The sequence below is a fragment of the Embiotoca jacksoni genome, unplaced genomic scaffold, assembly GCF_022577435.1.
Source record: "Embiotoca jacksoni isolate LCO1_2020_lvr unplaced genomic scaffold, fEmbJac1.0.p SCAF_22, whole genome shotgun sequence".
NCBI classification, from domain to species: domain Eukaryota; kingdom Metazoa; phylum Chordata; class Actinopteri; family Embiotocidae; genus Embiotoca; species Embiotoca jacksoni.
The window spans coordinates 9978469-9996325 of NW_027185363.1; the positions used below are offsets into that span (position 1 = coordinate 9978469).

General features: G+C 40.1%; 1 protein-coding gene across 3 annotated transcripts in view; it reads right to left on the bottom strand.

The window, feature by feature from the left end:
* The window catches only part of LOC138203173 (netrin-G1-like), a 64338-nt gene that overhangs the window by 29359 nt on the left and 17122 nt on the right, over nt 1-17857 (bottom strand). For all 3 annotated transcript variants that reach the window (XM_069157872.1, XM_069157871.1, XM_069157873.1), the window contains exon 3: nt 5980-6623. In XM_069157872.1, the coding sequence (XP_069013973.1) occupies nt 5980-6623 (644 nt within the window). The remainder of the gene's footprint in view (nt 1-5979; nt 6624-17857) is intronic.

Genomic DNA, 17857 nt, shown 5'->3' on the forward strand with positions numbered 1-17857 from the left:
GCGGTCATGTCTTAATTAACAAGCAGACATCTGATCAATAAGTGAGGAGCGATGGAAAGGGAGACGTGAAAGGTGGGACAGCCTGCACGGTTCAAGGTTTTTATTTTCTGTTGATGGGAATAACATTAGAAATCAATAGCACAGCTAGCTCCGCCACATGCTCTGACTTTTTACTCAGGAGAGGTGAAAAAGATATTCCCCTTTCAATCCTTTTGTTATTTCTTCTTTTTACCCATCACTTTTCTGTCACATAAATCATTGCACAGGAAGGGGTGTGTGTGTGTGTGTCTGAGTCTGAGCCCTGTGAAGTGATTCTTCTAAACTTGTGTATTGTAATAATTCAGATTGTTGAAGGAAATCTAGGCAGGTCTTTTTATGCTGTCCTCGATGCCAAGTTTGATTCATTACAGCTTCGTATGCACAACTTGTTAAAAATCACAAATTAACCACCCTGTAGATGCTTTTTCTTTAACATATTTACAGTTTTGTTTGCATTCATTAGATTACTTGCAATAGTCGTGGTATCCACTGAAGCTGTAGCAGTACGGTTTTATGAAAATTAATGTACATTCAATTAAAGCCAGGAGTATACCAAGATTTATACATGGGCATGAAAAAAAAATCAGATGTAAAAAGGAGAAAAAGGGATTCGATGCTTACTTTAAATGTAATGTCAACAATGTCACAATGTTGCAGCATTGTATGAATTGAGTTTGACAGGCTTTGGTCTTGGGAGTATCTTTACTAGAGCATAACTGCTTTTGGTTTTATAGACATACTGAGCAGGTGCATGGGTGTTTGAGCATCTGAGATGTGAATGGAGTATTTAGAGAAGTCTGAAGCCTGAGCTTTTACATTACTTTTACATATGTTTACCTCATTATTTTAAACTTTATCCACTTTAATATGAGCATCAGACATTGTAAAAGCATTGAAAAGCATAATAGGTCCTCACTCAGTTACACCATGTTTGGTGCGTGTGCACTCTTCTGGCCTAAAAACTGCACAGCACCTGTTACTGAGACAACAAGCTGCTGTTTTAAATGGTTATTCTCTAAAAATGTGAAACATTAATTAGCATGTTGCAAAATTTTTTACAAACAATGCAAAGTAAATCATCCATCTCACATTATTTTACCCAGATCATTTGTTTTCTTTTAGTTTTGTAAAGCACGTCTTGAAACAAATCTGGTTAAAAACTGTGATTTTATTTTGTTGTAATTATTAAACTATGACTTTTGAATGAGGAAAAAAAAAATCATTCACTCGTCATTGTGGAAGGATTATTTAACAATTCTCCAGCATCCATCCAATCAGAGCACTGACATCACATTCATATCTGCAGGTAACCTGACAGTGGAAATAGTAAGTTGTGTGTGAGGGGAAGTTTATCAGTATTTCTGGAGTATTCTGGGAATTCTCAGACAGGATGGCCATTCTGTGATAAGGCTTTCACATTTGGTTGTAGCCAGAAGGCTGCCGAGGCTGGTGGAAACTCTAATCAGTCTCTCCCCACCTGCCTCCATCACCTTCTTTCAAGTGAGTTACTGATCCACCTCTGGACAGAAATCGTATGTTTATTTTCTTTTCTTTCTTACTGCAAACTTTTGGTCTAAAATTGAATTTGATGCCGAGGGGCAGGACGGAAAATTGGGCAAAATAGCTTATTTTCCCCACATCCAACCTTTTGCTACTCTTTCTAATGAATGGCAAAATAAGATATTTATGGGAGATGCTATTCTGTGCTGGGTAGCAGGCCTTGCAATTTAGAACTCATCAATTCATGTTTACAGCACAAGCGTGAATATTGGGAGATGGTGTCTGACAGCAGCACGTGTATATCTCACATATAGGGCAGAATTGGGAATATCTCACTCTACCATTGTGAAAAAAATAGCTATGACATGTGATCAAAGACAGCAAGCATCATGAAGCCTTGTTAAATTTTTTGCAGAGGGTGCCAGCTCATCCTCAGCGAGTAATTTGTTCAGATTTTCCAACCAGCAACCAAAATACCGGAGATCTTTGAAAGTGTGTGTTATTTAAAGCAAAAAGTGAAGCTTGCTCAAAAAGTAAACTTGAGAGATTAAACCATAAATCTACTCTTTATTAAAAAGGGCAGGGCTAAATTTGGAACCGCAGCCTAGCAATTCTGAATGTCTTCACGTTTCACTGATGTGTCCCTGATGATTACCATTTAATCAGCTGCAAATGCTCTTAATTACAAGATTAGTCTCCTACCAATTAGCCAACGTGCTAATGGTTCTAATCTGCCACTGAAATTGACTGAATTCCAATTAGGAACTAACTGTTTCAATTCACCTAAGGCCCATCTGATGGGTCATTACCAACCTAGTTACCCTCATATAAACCAACTGCAGCAAGCAACACAGGTCCCATTTGGAGAGCAGCTGTGGAGGCTTTACGACCATCATGTGAGCAATTTCCATGCGTCATGAAATGACAATGTTTCCATTCCTTGAAAATCACAGAGGCATTCTGATGACTCACTGATGAAACACTGCAACACTGCAAGCTGTGTTAATTCACAGGCACCGGAAATGCCTATTTGTGCCTATGTTGCAAAAAAAAAAGTAGGTTTTAAAATTTGAAGTTCAATAAAATGTGAGCTTTTACTTCAAATGGGGATGGAAGATTATTGAGATTGAAACACATTAAATGTAATTTTGTTCTGGAAAAATGCATCTGGCCAGTGAGAAGTGGCAGAGACAACGTTGTTGACTAGTTAGTGAAGCATTTAGCAGTTAAACACATCATTTTAAACTGAATGCTAATGTATCTAAGCATCTGTTTGGGAAATGTTTTCTGATGACTCTGCCAAAAGGACCTTATAAGCTGATGGTACACTGTGAGTAGCATTTGCAGCTTTGTCCTCTATCCTTAAGCAACAAAAAAACAACAATAAAAAAAACAACTAAAAAACGAACACTTGATGCATTTTTAATGGAATGAAAGTCACATACTAATTCTATATGACTTCGGGCTGCCGTATATTTTGGAGCTTTGGCACAAAATTATAAAAGGTCAAATACAATTTTATTTAAAAGTTGTATAGCTAGAAGCTGAGTTTGTCAGTTTGGAAATTTGGCTGATGGACAGACAAGAAGCAGACTGCTAGATACTTCTGCTTGAGATCTGGAAGACTAATATAGGAGATTTTAGATTGTGTTTTTAAATTGTGGATCCTTGTCTGAAACTGAACGGGAAACTGTATTTATAAATTAAAAGATGAATACATTTAATATTGATTAAAATTTACAGAAATATTTATAATCATGAAAATTTTTGGTAATTAAAAGTAAATATATTTGGTTGCTTGTAAAGCAATGCTGAAAGGGAAGTCAAAACAAAGTAAATTCAATCCTTGGTTTACTCCCTGATTGTGATATTATACAGTATAATGGGATTATGAGACATCTGTGGAATCTTGATGCGTCTGCAATAAAAAATGTAGAGGAACACGCATTAAAACTGTTCCCTTCACTGGAAGCAATCTCAGCTCCCTGTCCTTGTCAAGTTAGCCTTTATAATAAATAATTTAGAAGACTAAAGTTCAGTATCACCTCAGGCTGCTCATTTTTCACCCAATTCGGACTAATTTTGAAAACATTTTGGACTGGATTGAACTTTTTTTTTGTCATCCAAACATTTTGTGCGAAGAAACACAGCCAAGTTGTGAATGGTAAAATGCAGAGAGGTATGAGGTCTCTGTTTTAAAAATTCAACCGTCTCTCATCGTTGTACAAACTCCCTTTAATTAGGAAGCCTCCCTATCAAAATGCATCCAGACTTCTGTTGATTCATTTCATTCATATATGGGCAGTAAAAGCAAGAGTTTTTTGTTTGTCTCATGCATGCATGCAAAGATGCATGTCCTCGCAGGCACTGGCGATGCCAATGGCTTCACAGTCAGGTGGCGGTATTGTAAAAAAAAAAAAAAAAAGGCAGAGAAGACATACACTGCAAGCTAGTAAACATGCATTTGTTATATTTGTTAGATGTGAGGTTGCACTCATTTTTTTTTTTTGTTGAGTGAATTGATTCTTTGTGAAATAATACATCTGTATTATTTTTGATTGATGATGACTGGTAGAAGACAATAATAAGGGCCATCTTGTGGAAAACAGAAAGCAATTATGTTTGATTTTGTAAAACTTTGCACCAAAATGGAATGGTCAAAAAACCTCCAAGATCATAATCTTATTTAGTTGTTGGTTGGTTGGATTATAGATGCAGCTAACCAGGTGCCAAATAGAGTCAATAGTCAGCATCTTTACAATCGTACTGATCACCTCAGCAGCTGATTCCACTTTGATCCACCTCTCTACTTCATGTTCTAATGCACTCTTTAGTATATGGCACCCCCACTTAATACTGATATTCTTTTATAATTTTAACACAATTCTATTGGTTCATCATCAATACTGATCTGATTTCACACAAATGGAAGGTATGTGGTGGAATCTGTTGTGTATTGACACCTAATCACAGAACTCTCCTTTTGAACAAAGACTAGTTTAGCTTACAGGAAGTTGGCGTTTCTTTTTGTGACAGAACTCCATTGTGGTTTTAAGGAGTGCATAGATCCAAAAAATGTGTCTCCTGCCAGGTTTTATGCTATTCCACAGAATGACAGTTGAATATATTGAAAAAATGAGCCAACAACTTTGAAATATATATTAAAAAAATCTGCTGTGTAAATGTTTTATATGGGAGGGAATTGGAAGCCAAAATCGAGATCTCAAGGATACACACGATGCATTTTGGGAGAAACAAAATAACTTTTGTTTGTTTACCAAGAAACTCAGCAGGCCGGCTTTAAATAGGTTGTGAACAGCATGCTTCTTTTTACTTAATAATTTAAGTCTTAATCTACAAACTGAAGATACTTAAACTGAGCTCAACATAAATATTTATAAAACATTTATAAAGTATTCAGACCCCTTTAATTTTATACATTTTATAGTCTTGTAGATTTAAATTTACATGGGGTAAAAGTGACATATTTTCCCATCAATCAAACTCAATAGCCCATTCACACTGCATGTCAGGATGGAAAAATAAGCTACAAAATCCCAGAAATTCTCTGTAGACCTTCATTATAGAATTATGATGAAGTATAGATCAGGGCAAAGGGATAAAACCATTTCTAAAGCTTCAGTGCAGGAACATAGTGGCATCAACAACTGTGAAATTTGGAACCAGCAGAACTCTTTGTAGAGTTTGCCATCCGACCAAACTCGGAAAACGAGCTGGTAGGTCCTTGTTCAGGGACCATCTCAGTTGCACTTCATCAATCAAATCTCTATAGAGCAGCTGTACTAAAGTCACTCTGAGTATCAGACATGTGACAGACCACTTATAGTTTGAAAAACAGCATTTAAAGGACTCTGAGAGCATGAGGAAAAAGATGACCTAATGCAACAGAAGTTGAACCCTTTGGGCAGAACTCCAAGCACTGTGTCTGTCTCATCATCTGGCTAATACCATCCCTACAGTGTTAACATGGTGGTGGCAGCATCATGCAGAGGGAGTGCTGCTCAGTGGCAGAGACAGGGATGAAGGTCAGACTTGAGGGGCACATGAATACAGAGAAGTCCTTGAAGGAACCCAGAGACTGGGGGGGACCGTTCACCTTTCAGCATGACGGTGAACCAAAGCAAACAGCTGGAACAACTGTGGAGAGGCTTCAGGACAAACTTTGAGTGGCCCAGCCAAAGCTCAGACTTTCAGAGACTCACCTAAAGCTGTAATGGCTGCCAATTTGTAAAAATGTCCCAAAAAACCATGTTTTTTTTACTATCATTATGGGTTATTAAGTGTGGAATTGGGGGGGGAATGACCGTTTTATCTATTTAAACTGAAATCTTCAACAAAAAAGTGCAAAAAATGAAGTCCTTGATTTAGTTCAAGCAAAAAATGCAAATGCAAGCAATGACAAATGTAAATTGATCTTACCTGCCCTGCACTTTGATGTCAGAGATTGCGTAGAAGTATCTGGACAGGTTGTTCTCATCCACCATGGTGGCTCCAGTGGCTGGCTTCAGCAGCCTAATCCTCAGATCAGTGATCGTGAAGAAGTCCCTCAGGTTCTTGGTGGTATCCAGCTGTCCATATAGCGAGGCCATGTTGTGTAGTCGAGGCCCGGCAAACAGAGCAAAGCGGTCCTTTATCTCAAAACGTACCGTCTTGTCGTTCTTCCACACGTAGCCTCGGGAGTAGTCCTCGGTGCAAATGATGTCCAGCAGGGTGCGCTGGGTGAGGTCGCTCACTGTCTTGGGTTCCATAGTGAAAGCATCTAGGCAGTCAGTGGCGTAAAACTGGTAAGGGGTCCAGGTCCGGCCGTAGTCGAGAGACTTTTCCAGGACCATCTGCTCCGGGCGGCCTGACTCGAAGGTGAGCACGATGTCGTCAGTTAACTCGATTGTTTTGTTCCATGACAGCGTGATGTTGACCTGCAGAGGCTTTGGGTATTTCTTCCATGACGTCGATTGCCAAAACGTTGTGGGGTTGCGACCCTCAAAGTCAAACATCAACTCAGGGGGATGAGCCAGCTCCTCTGTGGCAGCGTCACATTCATTGTTGCACATATAAGGATTCTCCTACAGGAAAACACAATTAGATACCAGTAAGACACACTGTAACCATAATATTACACTATATTGTTAATTAGAAATGTAATAGTTGATTTCACCTTGGGTTAGATTTTAGCATTTATAACATCAAAATAAATATGCATCCAGTGAGGCAGTACATAATGCATTTTTTTATATAACAAACAGTAGTGCGCACCACAAAAAATGATAATGGCATCTGCAACAATTTAAGAAATGTACAAAGGGAAGTAGAAACGAGAAAAAAAATAAGATTAATGAAATGCAAAACCAATAATAAAGTTACGCCTACAGGAATCAAACCTGAAAACTGGCTCATTAAATTAAGCTTTTTCAGTTTGCTGATAACTGTGTTAATGTGTGTTCAAATTGCTTTTTGTGTTAGACTGCTTGAGATTTTTCTTTTGGATCGTATGGAAAAGCTGCTTCCCGTACTAATTGAGGAGTAAGTAAACCTATAGCAAACTAACTGACACAAGTTTGATCAGCATTAATCAGAGTGGTAGTAATAAAATAATAAAAAAAAAAAAAATCAAGTCAAAGGTTGAAAATATCTGACATTTTATTTTGTCAGTTTATCTTTGTCCAGAATTTCTTGTACAATCAACCTGATAGAGTTAAGATGTTTACTCTGGTTTTAAGAAGGAAAGCTTAGCAAGTAAAATCTCAAAAAAGGGAGTCAAATATTTATTTTTGTATGAAATATTCAGTGGCAAAGTGGAATCCTTGAAGACTTGTTAGATACAAAGTAACTTGCAGCTACCATAAAAACACTGATGCCTCTGGCAGGTGGGGCTGTTGGTCCACTTTATATGGGTTTCTCTGCTTATTCTTCTTAAAGCTGTCTGCCTGTGTATTATCTGCAGCCATCTTCGTTCAAACCTGGACCAAAAAAAGCTTTATAAAAAAAATAATAAAAAAAAAGGCTCATTTTACGCCGATACTATTGTGCCTCTATTGGTTTATGCACGACGTTCATCACGTTTATTGGGCCGAAACCAGCGCAAACAATTCGGTTTGGAATGACGCTTTCCCGACTTCTGCCAAGACAAGGTAAGCGACGAATTCATGTTATTTTTTTGAGACAAACAAATGTGTGTTTGTTATGAACGCTAGGCTAGTTTAAGTAAATGGGGCTGGATATCGAACCGTCGGAGCTTACTTTTTTTGAGCACTGGTGTTTCTGTTTAATTATAGAAGTGACTTCTGAGTTAGCCGGTGGATGACGGCCAAATGGTTGCTTGTAGTGACGGCGGTTGTTGAAAACACGAACAGGACTCCAAGGAATAAGGCCCAAAATCAAACGCCAACGAGGCAAATAAGTATTTAAATACCATAGTAAATTTACGGAACTTCATTAGTGCAATGTTTTTTCTCCCGCACCCATTTCTGGACCCTCAAAGTCTCGTGGTTTTTCCAAACACTAAAACAAACTCGCAGCACCCCGTCGTTGACAAAAGAAATGACCAACAAGTTACAACCTAGCCTGTACAAAACAAAACATCAGTATATGCGAAACATTACACAAAGTGTCCTACAATCGTTAACATTTAACTTAAATCACTTTTACATACATACTCATCTGTGTTAAATATATACACTAACCATTGAAGGAAGTTCCTTGTCATTGACGTCTGAATTACTTAACTTCACATTTAAATTCTGGAATTAAAATGAAGAAAATAAGCGTTCTTTAATAAAAGGCTACAGACAGAGGAGGAAAGAAAGAGGTGACGTATTATTTATAGGTTATTCTTTAGACAAGGACAGTAACTTGGCAACTGAGTTTGAGTTGATTCCCGTGCGAAAATAAACACTTTTATTTGTCACCACCTTTTATTTGTTTCATCTTCTCCATCCTGCCAGATACTTGAGCTGTCAAATTGCGATATATATTATTTGTTTTACTTGTACCTGCTCGTTTTCCAGGCTTTACCACCTTTGTTGGGAAAACCCTGCTTTTCCATCGCCTCGTGGGCTTGTTATCCCATCATGATTCCAACACTGTCCTCGAGAGCCTTTCTCTTAACATTCAGGCCAATGTGTATTTTATAATCTGCGCAAGCAATGTTGTTTCTCGAGCTGCAGGGGAGACAGTGACCCTCTCATTTGAGATTACACTGTGGAGCCCATATTCTCGTTCAGCGCCATTCCTGCACACACTGCCACCGGAATTGCACGTGTAATTGATATTCCTGTGTGGTATTTCAGCAGAGATGGGAGTGGAATCCCGATGAGTGTTTCTTATGAAACACGCAAAGGGACATGCATTTTTCATGGGCCTGTGTCTGCTCTGTACCATAGACATGCAGTGAGTCAGAATGTTTGCGCGAGCATGTTTGTGGGGAGGTAGAGAGGAGCTCTTGATGTGTTTGTGTTTGTTTGTGAGAGGGATAGAGAGCTCTGAATGTGTTTGCTTGTGTGTGTGCACATGGTGTGTGTGTGTGTGTGTGTGTGTGTGTGTGTGTGTGTGTGTGCGTGCGTGCGTGCGTGCGTGCGTGCGCAAGTGTGAGTGGATGGCAAAGAGTGACAGAGACAGACACAGACAGAGACACAGACAGAGACAGAGACAGAGAGAGAGCTGAATCGGGGCCAGAGAGCACAAGCCACACTCCAATTGACATTCCTCTCACCTCTGTTCCAGGAACAATGAGGTTAAGTGCTGATGAGATTCAGATCAACTGTAAAGCGGTTCGATAATCAGCAATCATCTGACACTCCACACGGAAAATTGTCTAAAGGTGAGATCAGTTCTATCTGCAACATTAGTCACTTATCGGGTGCATTCAACCCAGACTGCCACTTTGTTGAGTGAAGATCACTCACAGGAATACTGATAAGCGGACGCCATTGTATTTCATTTGAAAAGACCAATAGCTGCTTTTTGTCTTTGAGTAAGTACCCTAAATTCATCTTGCCCAAAGGAATAAAATGTATTTGATGCTTTATCTTCTTCACTGGAAGATGTATGGGTGACTTCCCTGTTTTTCGATACAGATCTCCAGAGGCCATTTTATCTACTGTGGGACCGCGATATACTATCATTGACTTGCTCCTCAGCTAAAAGCGATAGCCATTCCATGAGGTAGAACAAGACTGAGGGATTGTGGGTCACTGGGCCTGCTCAGCTGGCTCAAAGGAGCGTTGCATGATCCAATTAAGAGGGTAATAAGGGTTATGGTGCTGAGACAAGAGTGTGAGAATAAGAGCGAGTGGGAGGGAGAGAGAGAATGTAAGCTTTTTCGCTGTGTTTTTAAGGGAAGCTCTCAGTTGCTAAAAGTATCTTCCTCTCACGCCCATGCACACCCACACTCATGCAAAGCTAACACGAAGCTTGAAAGGCCACACTGTAGCCTCAAACCAGAAGCGCAGAAAAAGAGATTTGAAAGCGAGAGTTAAGGGGTAATAGGGCTGCCTGAGTTCTGCCACAGGGACACTAAATTGTACTTGAGTCAACTGTTTACCAGCGATGTGTGCTGAGGCTCGTTAGATTCCCTACTTGTGCTTGAACAGCCTTGGAGGTCTGCTTAGAGCTCAGACCTTGATGGTACACGCAGACAGATGGAAGGAGAGCCACTCGTTGTAAGAGAGTGATTTCCCCGTTGACATTCAAAAGCGTGAATTTTCACTTATATTTGTTTCATTTGTTCTCACGCTTTGGTTCGGGGAGCAGCGGGGTGGCTGCCTTCGCATCTTCCGAAATGGGAGCCTTGCTCACAGATGATATGACGAACTTTGACCGTAAAGTCCGTGGCTAATGAGAAAAAACTATTTCCTGACAGAACAGTGAGAAGCAGAGTAAAGAGATGCTTTAAAGACAGAACGAATTGCCTCATCACGCCAGCAGAAGAGTTCAGAGACTAGTGGAAAGCAGCCATCGATTCAATCCATGATCATTTTCTTGGTGCCTGCCTCGACTTCAGGCCTTCAGGGAAGTGATCATTCTGATCAAGGAGCCCGTTCGCATATGGAAGCTGGCTGGGGACAAACCTTTCATAAAAGCGCCGTCTATCATTAATGACACTCATTTTTACAATTGAATATTAAGTTACATGTACGGTATTTATTTTCTCCCAGTCAACCCCACCACATTGGAAGAGAATAGAGAAAGGTCAGGACCTTTTAATCGGATTTCCGGTGGTGTTTATTTAACAACAAAAACAGTGCCTTATGAATATCAATACCTTCTCTGGCCATTTAAGACCAAGGATTTCAGTACTATGCCAGGGGGCAACTATTGAAAACCAAAAAACCCTCTCAACTTTATCCTTTTAACTGTGATCGTTGGCTGCGGAAGAGGGAAATAATCTGCAGAGGATTTGAAAGAAACACGACTTTTGCATCAAAATGAGATATCGACCAACGGAAAAATGGGACCTCGCCTAGTAAATGAATTGCTGCAATTAAAATATGATTTAGCATAAATTATTATTGAAGGCATATCTCCACCACCTCAGTTTTTGTTGATGGCATTTTGCCAATATGTGTATGCTTACACGTACAATTTATTTTTGGCATTGTTGTTAACATATAACATATTGTTACCTCACGTATTATTTGAGCCTCGCTCCGTCTGCAGACCTTATTTTGTGCTGCTTCATGAAATACTGAATCTCTCAAGAAACTACCTTACACAGTTTGAACATGACATTTCTGGTAACCCTTTTTCCACAACATTCCTGTTTTCACGTCACATATTCTTATTATCACTATATTCTCTTTTAAATTTCACTTTTTATTTGTATGTTCAATGGTCCACATCAGTTCATGCCATAGATGGTGAGCTGTCGGGATTTCACACCTATTGACATACACTGCAAGATCTTCTAATGGCCTGTCTCTTATTGGTATTGCTGTCATCTCTATTGCTGCCATAGCTGCTGTGTAACAGAGACTAGCTGGTTTCCATCAATGCCATATGATCTGTCCGGGGGCAGTGAGTTAGTGCAGGAGGCCACAGCAGCAAGTCTGCGGCTGGTCACAGCTAATGATGTCCTGAACTCTGCAGCCTATAAGGTCAATCCAATACCATGGAGTCACACAGTGGGAGAGGAAGAGAACAGGGAAGACAGAGAGTTGAGCGGGGAATGCCCAATGGCATTTGCTGGAATATAAAGATAACAGGACACCCAGCTCTTCTGATTTTCATAAAGGTTTAGTGGATATTTAGATGTCATTTCATCGTTGTATTCAACTGTTTCAATTATAGGAATCAGTAAACTGTAACAGAGTAAGCAACACAGGACTGAATATCTTTTACACATTAACTATATCCATAAAATCTTTGACACCTAAATCTGCACAAAGTATGGGAACATCTATGTTTGTTTTTTGAGTTTTTTTTTTTTTTTTTTTTCCCCCTCGGAGCTACATGACAAGAGTAAACATCGGAAATTGTGGGAAAATATATTTATACAAAAATCCATGCAAATACTTAACACACTAACTTGCGTGCACACACAAACACATGGTCACATGATGTGGCGTGAGCGAGGCAGATGTTTAAATGAATGACACATGGCCTGTGAGATTGACAAACCGTAACCTCCTGTTGATGTGCTTTTTGACAGAAGATGCGGCTCGGCAGATACATTCTCTGGCCAATGACAGCTGCTGTTGAATGATGGGCGCAGGCAGGCCAACCAATCAGTTTGGCTGACAGATTCCTGGACCCGGAGCTCAGATCACAGATTGACCTGACTACGGTTATCTACTCCAGCCGCCTTCTTTAAGGCAAGCTTGTTTTTTTCAGATTTGTGACATTTGAGCTTTAAATGTGAGATGCGCTTGCTGCTTTGTTTCTCCAGAAATTGCTTTGAGACCAACAACTTTGTTTTGTAAATGCGTACAAAATTAATCTACCTTGACTTTTATTTGAGTGACACACCCTTTTCAGGAAAAAGGAAGAAATATTGTGCTATCGGTTGCCAAACAGTCCTGGGGGAAATCTATTTTGTTTATTTCTGGTGTGAAAAGAAGCCCACGGCATAAAGAGATCATTCAGTGCATAAATTGTACAGCAGTCTATTTGCAGCCACATGAACGTGAAGATGATATTTATACAATTTAGTTTTTTGGTTAGTTGAAGCAATCTTCGGAAATAAAACTGTAGGTCAATCATTGCTTATTCAGTTTTGGATGGTGAGTTTCCCCCACCCTCTATGCTTAAATACACAATATTACATATAACATACCTACATGCACACAAGGTAAATGGAAAATATTTGTGTCTTGAGCCTTTGGCTTTTTTTGAGGGAAATTTCTCCCTGGGGAAAAAAACACACCGATTTAATCAAGCTGTACCACTGTAAGAGCAAAAATAATTAACCTTAGTCATTGGGAGAATTTAGTTTCTCCCTGTCTCTATTTCCAAAGAGAAATAAAACAAAAACTCCAGAGAAAATTGAAGGTTTTTACCTCAAAAATTTAGTAATATCTGTATAACAATGAATTAGATTCTCTGAACTTTGACCTGTTATTCTGCCAAATTTAATGCAACAGAAATGAAGCACAATGTTGCAAGAACCAGATGAACAAAAGAGCCAACAGTGTATTCAGATTATCTAGTAAGGCTGAAAGGAAGTCGGTTGTGACAGAGGTTTAACATGGACACCGCCCGTGTCCATTTTCTCCTCCAAATATGTTTGGCTTACCCGTGAGCTTGTTCTTGAAATATATGATCAGGTCACTTCTTGGTGCTTTGGATTTTGTTGAAGCATAGTTCCCACATTCCAAATTTTCAGTTCTTAAACTAGTGAGCACAATGCTGTGATTCGCAAGAGGCTTCAGCCAATTTCATATACATACCATTTGAAGTAAAGCTACTCTGTGAAGCCTGCAGTAAAATCACTGACCTGTGCGCCAGTTTGTGCTGAACACTCAGAAACTTCCTTGACTCAGAGCCTCTGTGGCTGTGAGAGAAGTCTCTCCCACTGGACCTGAGGTGTTGCTGGATTAATCAGCCCATCATCCTGCTCGCCCTTACACCTCCTAACCGGCAGCATGACACCTGCAGACCTGTCGCTGGCCCAAACCCCCTCTATCACACCTCCGGATGTCCATTCCCATTCATGGGGTGCAGAGGAGGAGCAATTTTGACAGATGACAGTTTGGTGATATCACTCGGCGGTGATTCACCGTTCGGGGAGTTGATCCCAAGAAAACCAAAAAAATGATGACTTGAGTTGAAGCACCACTTGATGAAATCTAAAGATGCCCAGCAAAGACCTCAATAAATATTTAACTTTCAGGCAAACTCTTTGTCCTGCACTCACGCAGTACCGCAATGTAACTGAAGATGGATGGTACATTCGTGGGGATGCACAGAGGACAGGCCAAAAGTAGGAAATCCGCTTAGATCTGGGTCAACTTTTTAGAAGATGGAATGCTCAAGTGTATAGTGAGGACCGAGACCGGGTGTTGATCCTTTCAGGGCTTGGTATAAGCTGGACCGAACAGACCGCTGAGATGAGCCATGGTGAGATATTGGTAGTCAGAGCGTTGGCAGAAACTCAATAGAGCTTTAATGACCTGCAGTCAGGGCCAGCAGTGGCTTACAAACAGAGCCAGGCTTTTCATTCTTCTGACCTTCAGAGGAATGAAGGACAGGCGGATTGCACATCTGACCTGTGAGTGCTCCATCATATCATATCCCAGGTTGGAAGGTTATGAACATCAGAGACCTGACAACACACAATGGCATTCAATATCATGCATGTCCAAAAAACACAATTCTTTACATGATAGTTATCTTCGTTTCCTTTTTATCTAGGATATCAAGCTGACTTCTATCATGCTTTTCTTCAAATTATACTTGAATTACATATAAGTTAAATTGCAGCTTAACATTTTGCACAACATGCTGCTGTGTTTAAGAAATACACATAGCTTTTATATTATGTTACCTTTTTCTAAATGAAATACACTGCACATGCATTTTTCTCAATCATTTTGATATGTTAATTCAAATAAGGACTGTTTAAAGCGTTCCGTATGCCATTTTCCTAGTATTTGACTCGTAAAGTTTGGGGACTTGCAATACGCCTTTTAGTTCTAAGAATCTGTCTTTTATGATCTTGCTCTCTATGATCTTGTTTTTGCGTGGCGTGGGGGAGGTATCGGTTGTTCGTCGGATTTCCTCTGGGTCGGGCGGGACCTCGTTCCTTCGCCCAGCTCAGTCCCCCTGTAGACGGCGGCCGCTGTTTTGGGCCTCGCGAGATCAGACCACTCTAGTCCTGCCTGGGACGTCAGTGAAGAGCAGTCGGCTTTGCCCTGCTCACTTTTTGTGTGCCTCTGACACCCGGCTCTTTTTTCCTCCTCTGTAGGGGAGCAGGCGGAAATCGGGGGGGATTAGACCTATTGTCTGCAGTTGTCCATTATTACGTACGAGACAAAAGTAATGAGTAACGAGCTCATCTGAACATTAGTAATTGCGTTGGTCATTTTTAATTTGTTACATTACCAGTTACCCCCAAATAGTAGAATTACAGTAACACGGGCTGTGAGAACACGAAACATCATGTATTTACATTTGCTGTCAGGTGTCTGTTGTTGAGCTATTAAGAAGAACTGGCAGCTTATCTCATTTGTTTTTAATTTGTCTGTGATGAATGAGGCCATTTTATTGAATATACTTGAAAAGTTTAGGCGCCACTGACATGGGAGGGTTTTGTCATCCTGTCAACAGTAGCTTATAAAACGCGTGCATTATTATTGTTTGTGGCAACTAGGCGTCTCTGATATCCTGTATGAGGCTGCACACGGCGGACAAAATGAAACGATGCGCATCACATGGTTACCTAAACAGCACATCAGAGGGTGCAGAGGTGCTGGCTATTACTTGCTATTGGCACAGTCGTCTGATCAAAATGCAAACACGAACTTCTCCCGGCGCTCGTGTTTCAATTTGCCACATGCCAAACACCCCGCCCTTTGGAACACAGCCCTCGCCAAAGCAGTCCCTTTGAGGGCTGCAGCACAGCCAGTTTGGCCTTTTGAAGTACACTGCTTGGCAAATCAACCGCGCCGCGATCCAGGGCTGCAGCCTTGATTGGGATTCACAGGGCGTCGGCAGACGAGGGGAAACGCACTCCACATTAATTAACACCTGGCCTCATTATCTGTCCCATGTGGCAAAGCTCCACTGGGGTAAATTTAACACCGCCTTATGATCATGGGGGGAGGGTGGTGGTGAGCTTTCATGTGTGCACTCTTGATTGTGTATACGAAAATGTCTATGTTTATGTATGGAGCGCCGAATCAAAGTGATTTGTACACGTGCATTTGCTGTTTTTGTGGGTATGTCTAGCGGTGTGTGCACACACCTGTATATTTATCTGGGTATTGGTGTGTGTGTGTGTGTGTGTGGTAGCAGGTTCCTGCTTCTGTCAGCTGGGTTGTGTGTGGGATTAGATTCCCTCTGATGTCAGGATTCAATAAAAAGCTTTAACATTGCTATAATGAGAGGATGTTTAATTCTCTTTGGTAGCTCTCTCTCTCTCTCTCTCTCTCTCTCTCTCTCTCTCTCTCTCTCTTTGCTGCGCTCTGTATTCCAAAGCAGCCGCTGGATAAAACAGTGCCCGCTCTGCTTGTGTGGTAAAACTTTGTTTTCCTCCTCAAGAGACTTTGGACAGAATACTTAACACATGCTGATCTTTGTGTGTGAAACAAACATATGGATTTTACAGGCTTTGTTTTGTTTTGTTCTGCAGAGAGCATGGCAAGGTGGTTGGAGGTTCGAGTCTCACTGGCTTCAGCTATGCAAAAAGTATTTATGCTTATTCAGTGAAGAACTTTGGTCTGACCCATATGAAAAAAAACTAGACTTTAAACTGAAGTTATGATTTAATACTACTGCATAGTCTAAGTATTTTGTAATTCCATTTTTTAAACAACATTGTATTTATGCAGCACATGTGCTTTGTTCCTCTCAGTTTGGTCCGTTTATGTTCTCCATGTCTTGTGTTTATGTCTTATTTTTAATATGACGGTGGTTACCTGCTTCTTTATCAGCCCGTTAAGTAGCTGTTATCAGTTCTCATCTGGACCATAGATATGGCTGTTATCAATGAGAGAGTACCAGCGACAGGCATATCGGACCTTTGTTGTCATGGTAATAATACATATTTAGATGACGTTGTGATACAGTCACAGTTGGTTCGGTTTACGAAAACATTATGGTTTGGGTTAAAATAGGTAAATGTTGACTTCTGTTTTCACTTGAGACGAGGACGGCGGTCTCCTGAGGAAAAGTGTTGTGTTCGATCCATCCAAACACCCCTAAACCTCCCTTTTTTTTGACTTTCTCACTATCTGTTCTTATCACCCCCAAAATTATGCATCAGACTGGGCAGTTGGATCTGTTGTAATTTGGTTTGAGTTAAAACATGAACTTTGTTAAGATTAGAGGATCTTTGTTGTCATGGTTATACACACTGTATAATACAATGAGGTTATGGAGCCTTCATCGTTAAAAAAACCAATGCTTACTATCAGTTCTCATAAACCCGTCCAATGTTTTGTCGACCCATTAACCCACCCTGATCTCCCTTGATGACCTTTGTTGCTCTAACAACATCACATGACTGCCTCCTTCGCTCCAATCAAAATTGCTACGGCATCTAGAGGGATTTGTAACTTTGAACGTAACATTTTGAGGTTGTATCTTAAATGACTGAAATGATTTACTCTCGTACAATTTCTAGAGGTCGCTTTATATTAAATGTAACTGTACCCAGAGTTTTACTGTCACTGTGAGGTTGCCAGGCAGCCAGCAGAGACATAATGAAATGAAAACATTTTAGCCTGAACTTTATTATAAACATCACGACTGAGCTGTTATTTAGGATAAACCCATCTCCGCGAAGTAAACAGGCTCATGTGGTTCAAATCTTGATTTGCTTTATTTGTTACTTAAAGCTTATAAATTGGTAACTAAACTGTTCACACAAACCCAAATAGTTGTAATTGATCAACTCATTATCACTCCTATTGGGCTCTATATTTTGTAAAACATTTAAAATAAGTGAAAGTGTGATCCGGTTGTTACTGCAGAATGCGTCCAATCTAATTATGCACTAATGAGCTGCCCTAAAATGGATGCTGTATTGATTATGACTCTAGTTTCATATATGCAGCATTAAATCACATGGGAATGTGTCAGATATTCTACTTACACCGTCATTGAGACTAAAACGCTGACTCAGCTCAAAGCCATTTACAAT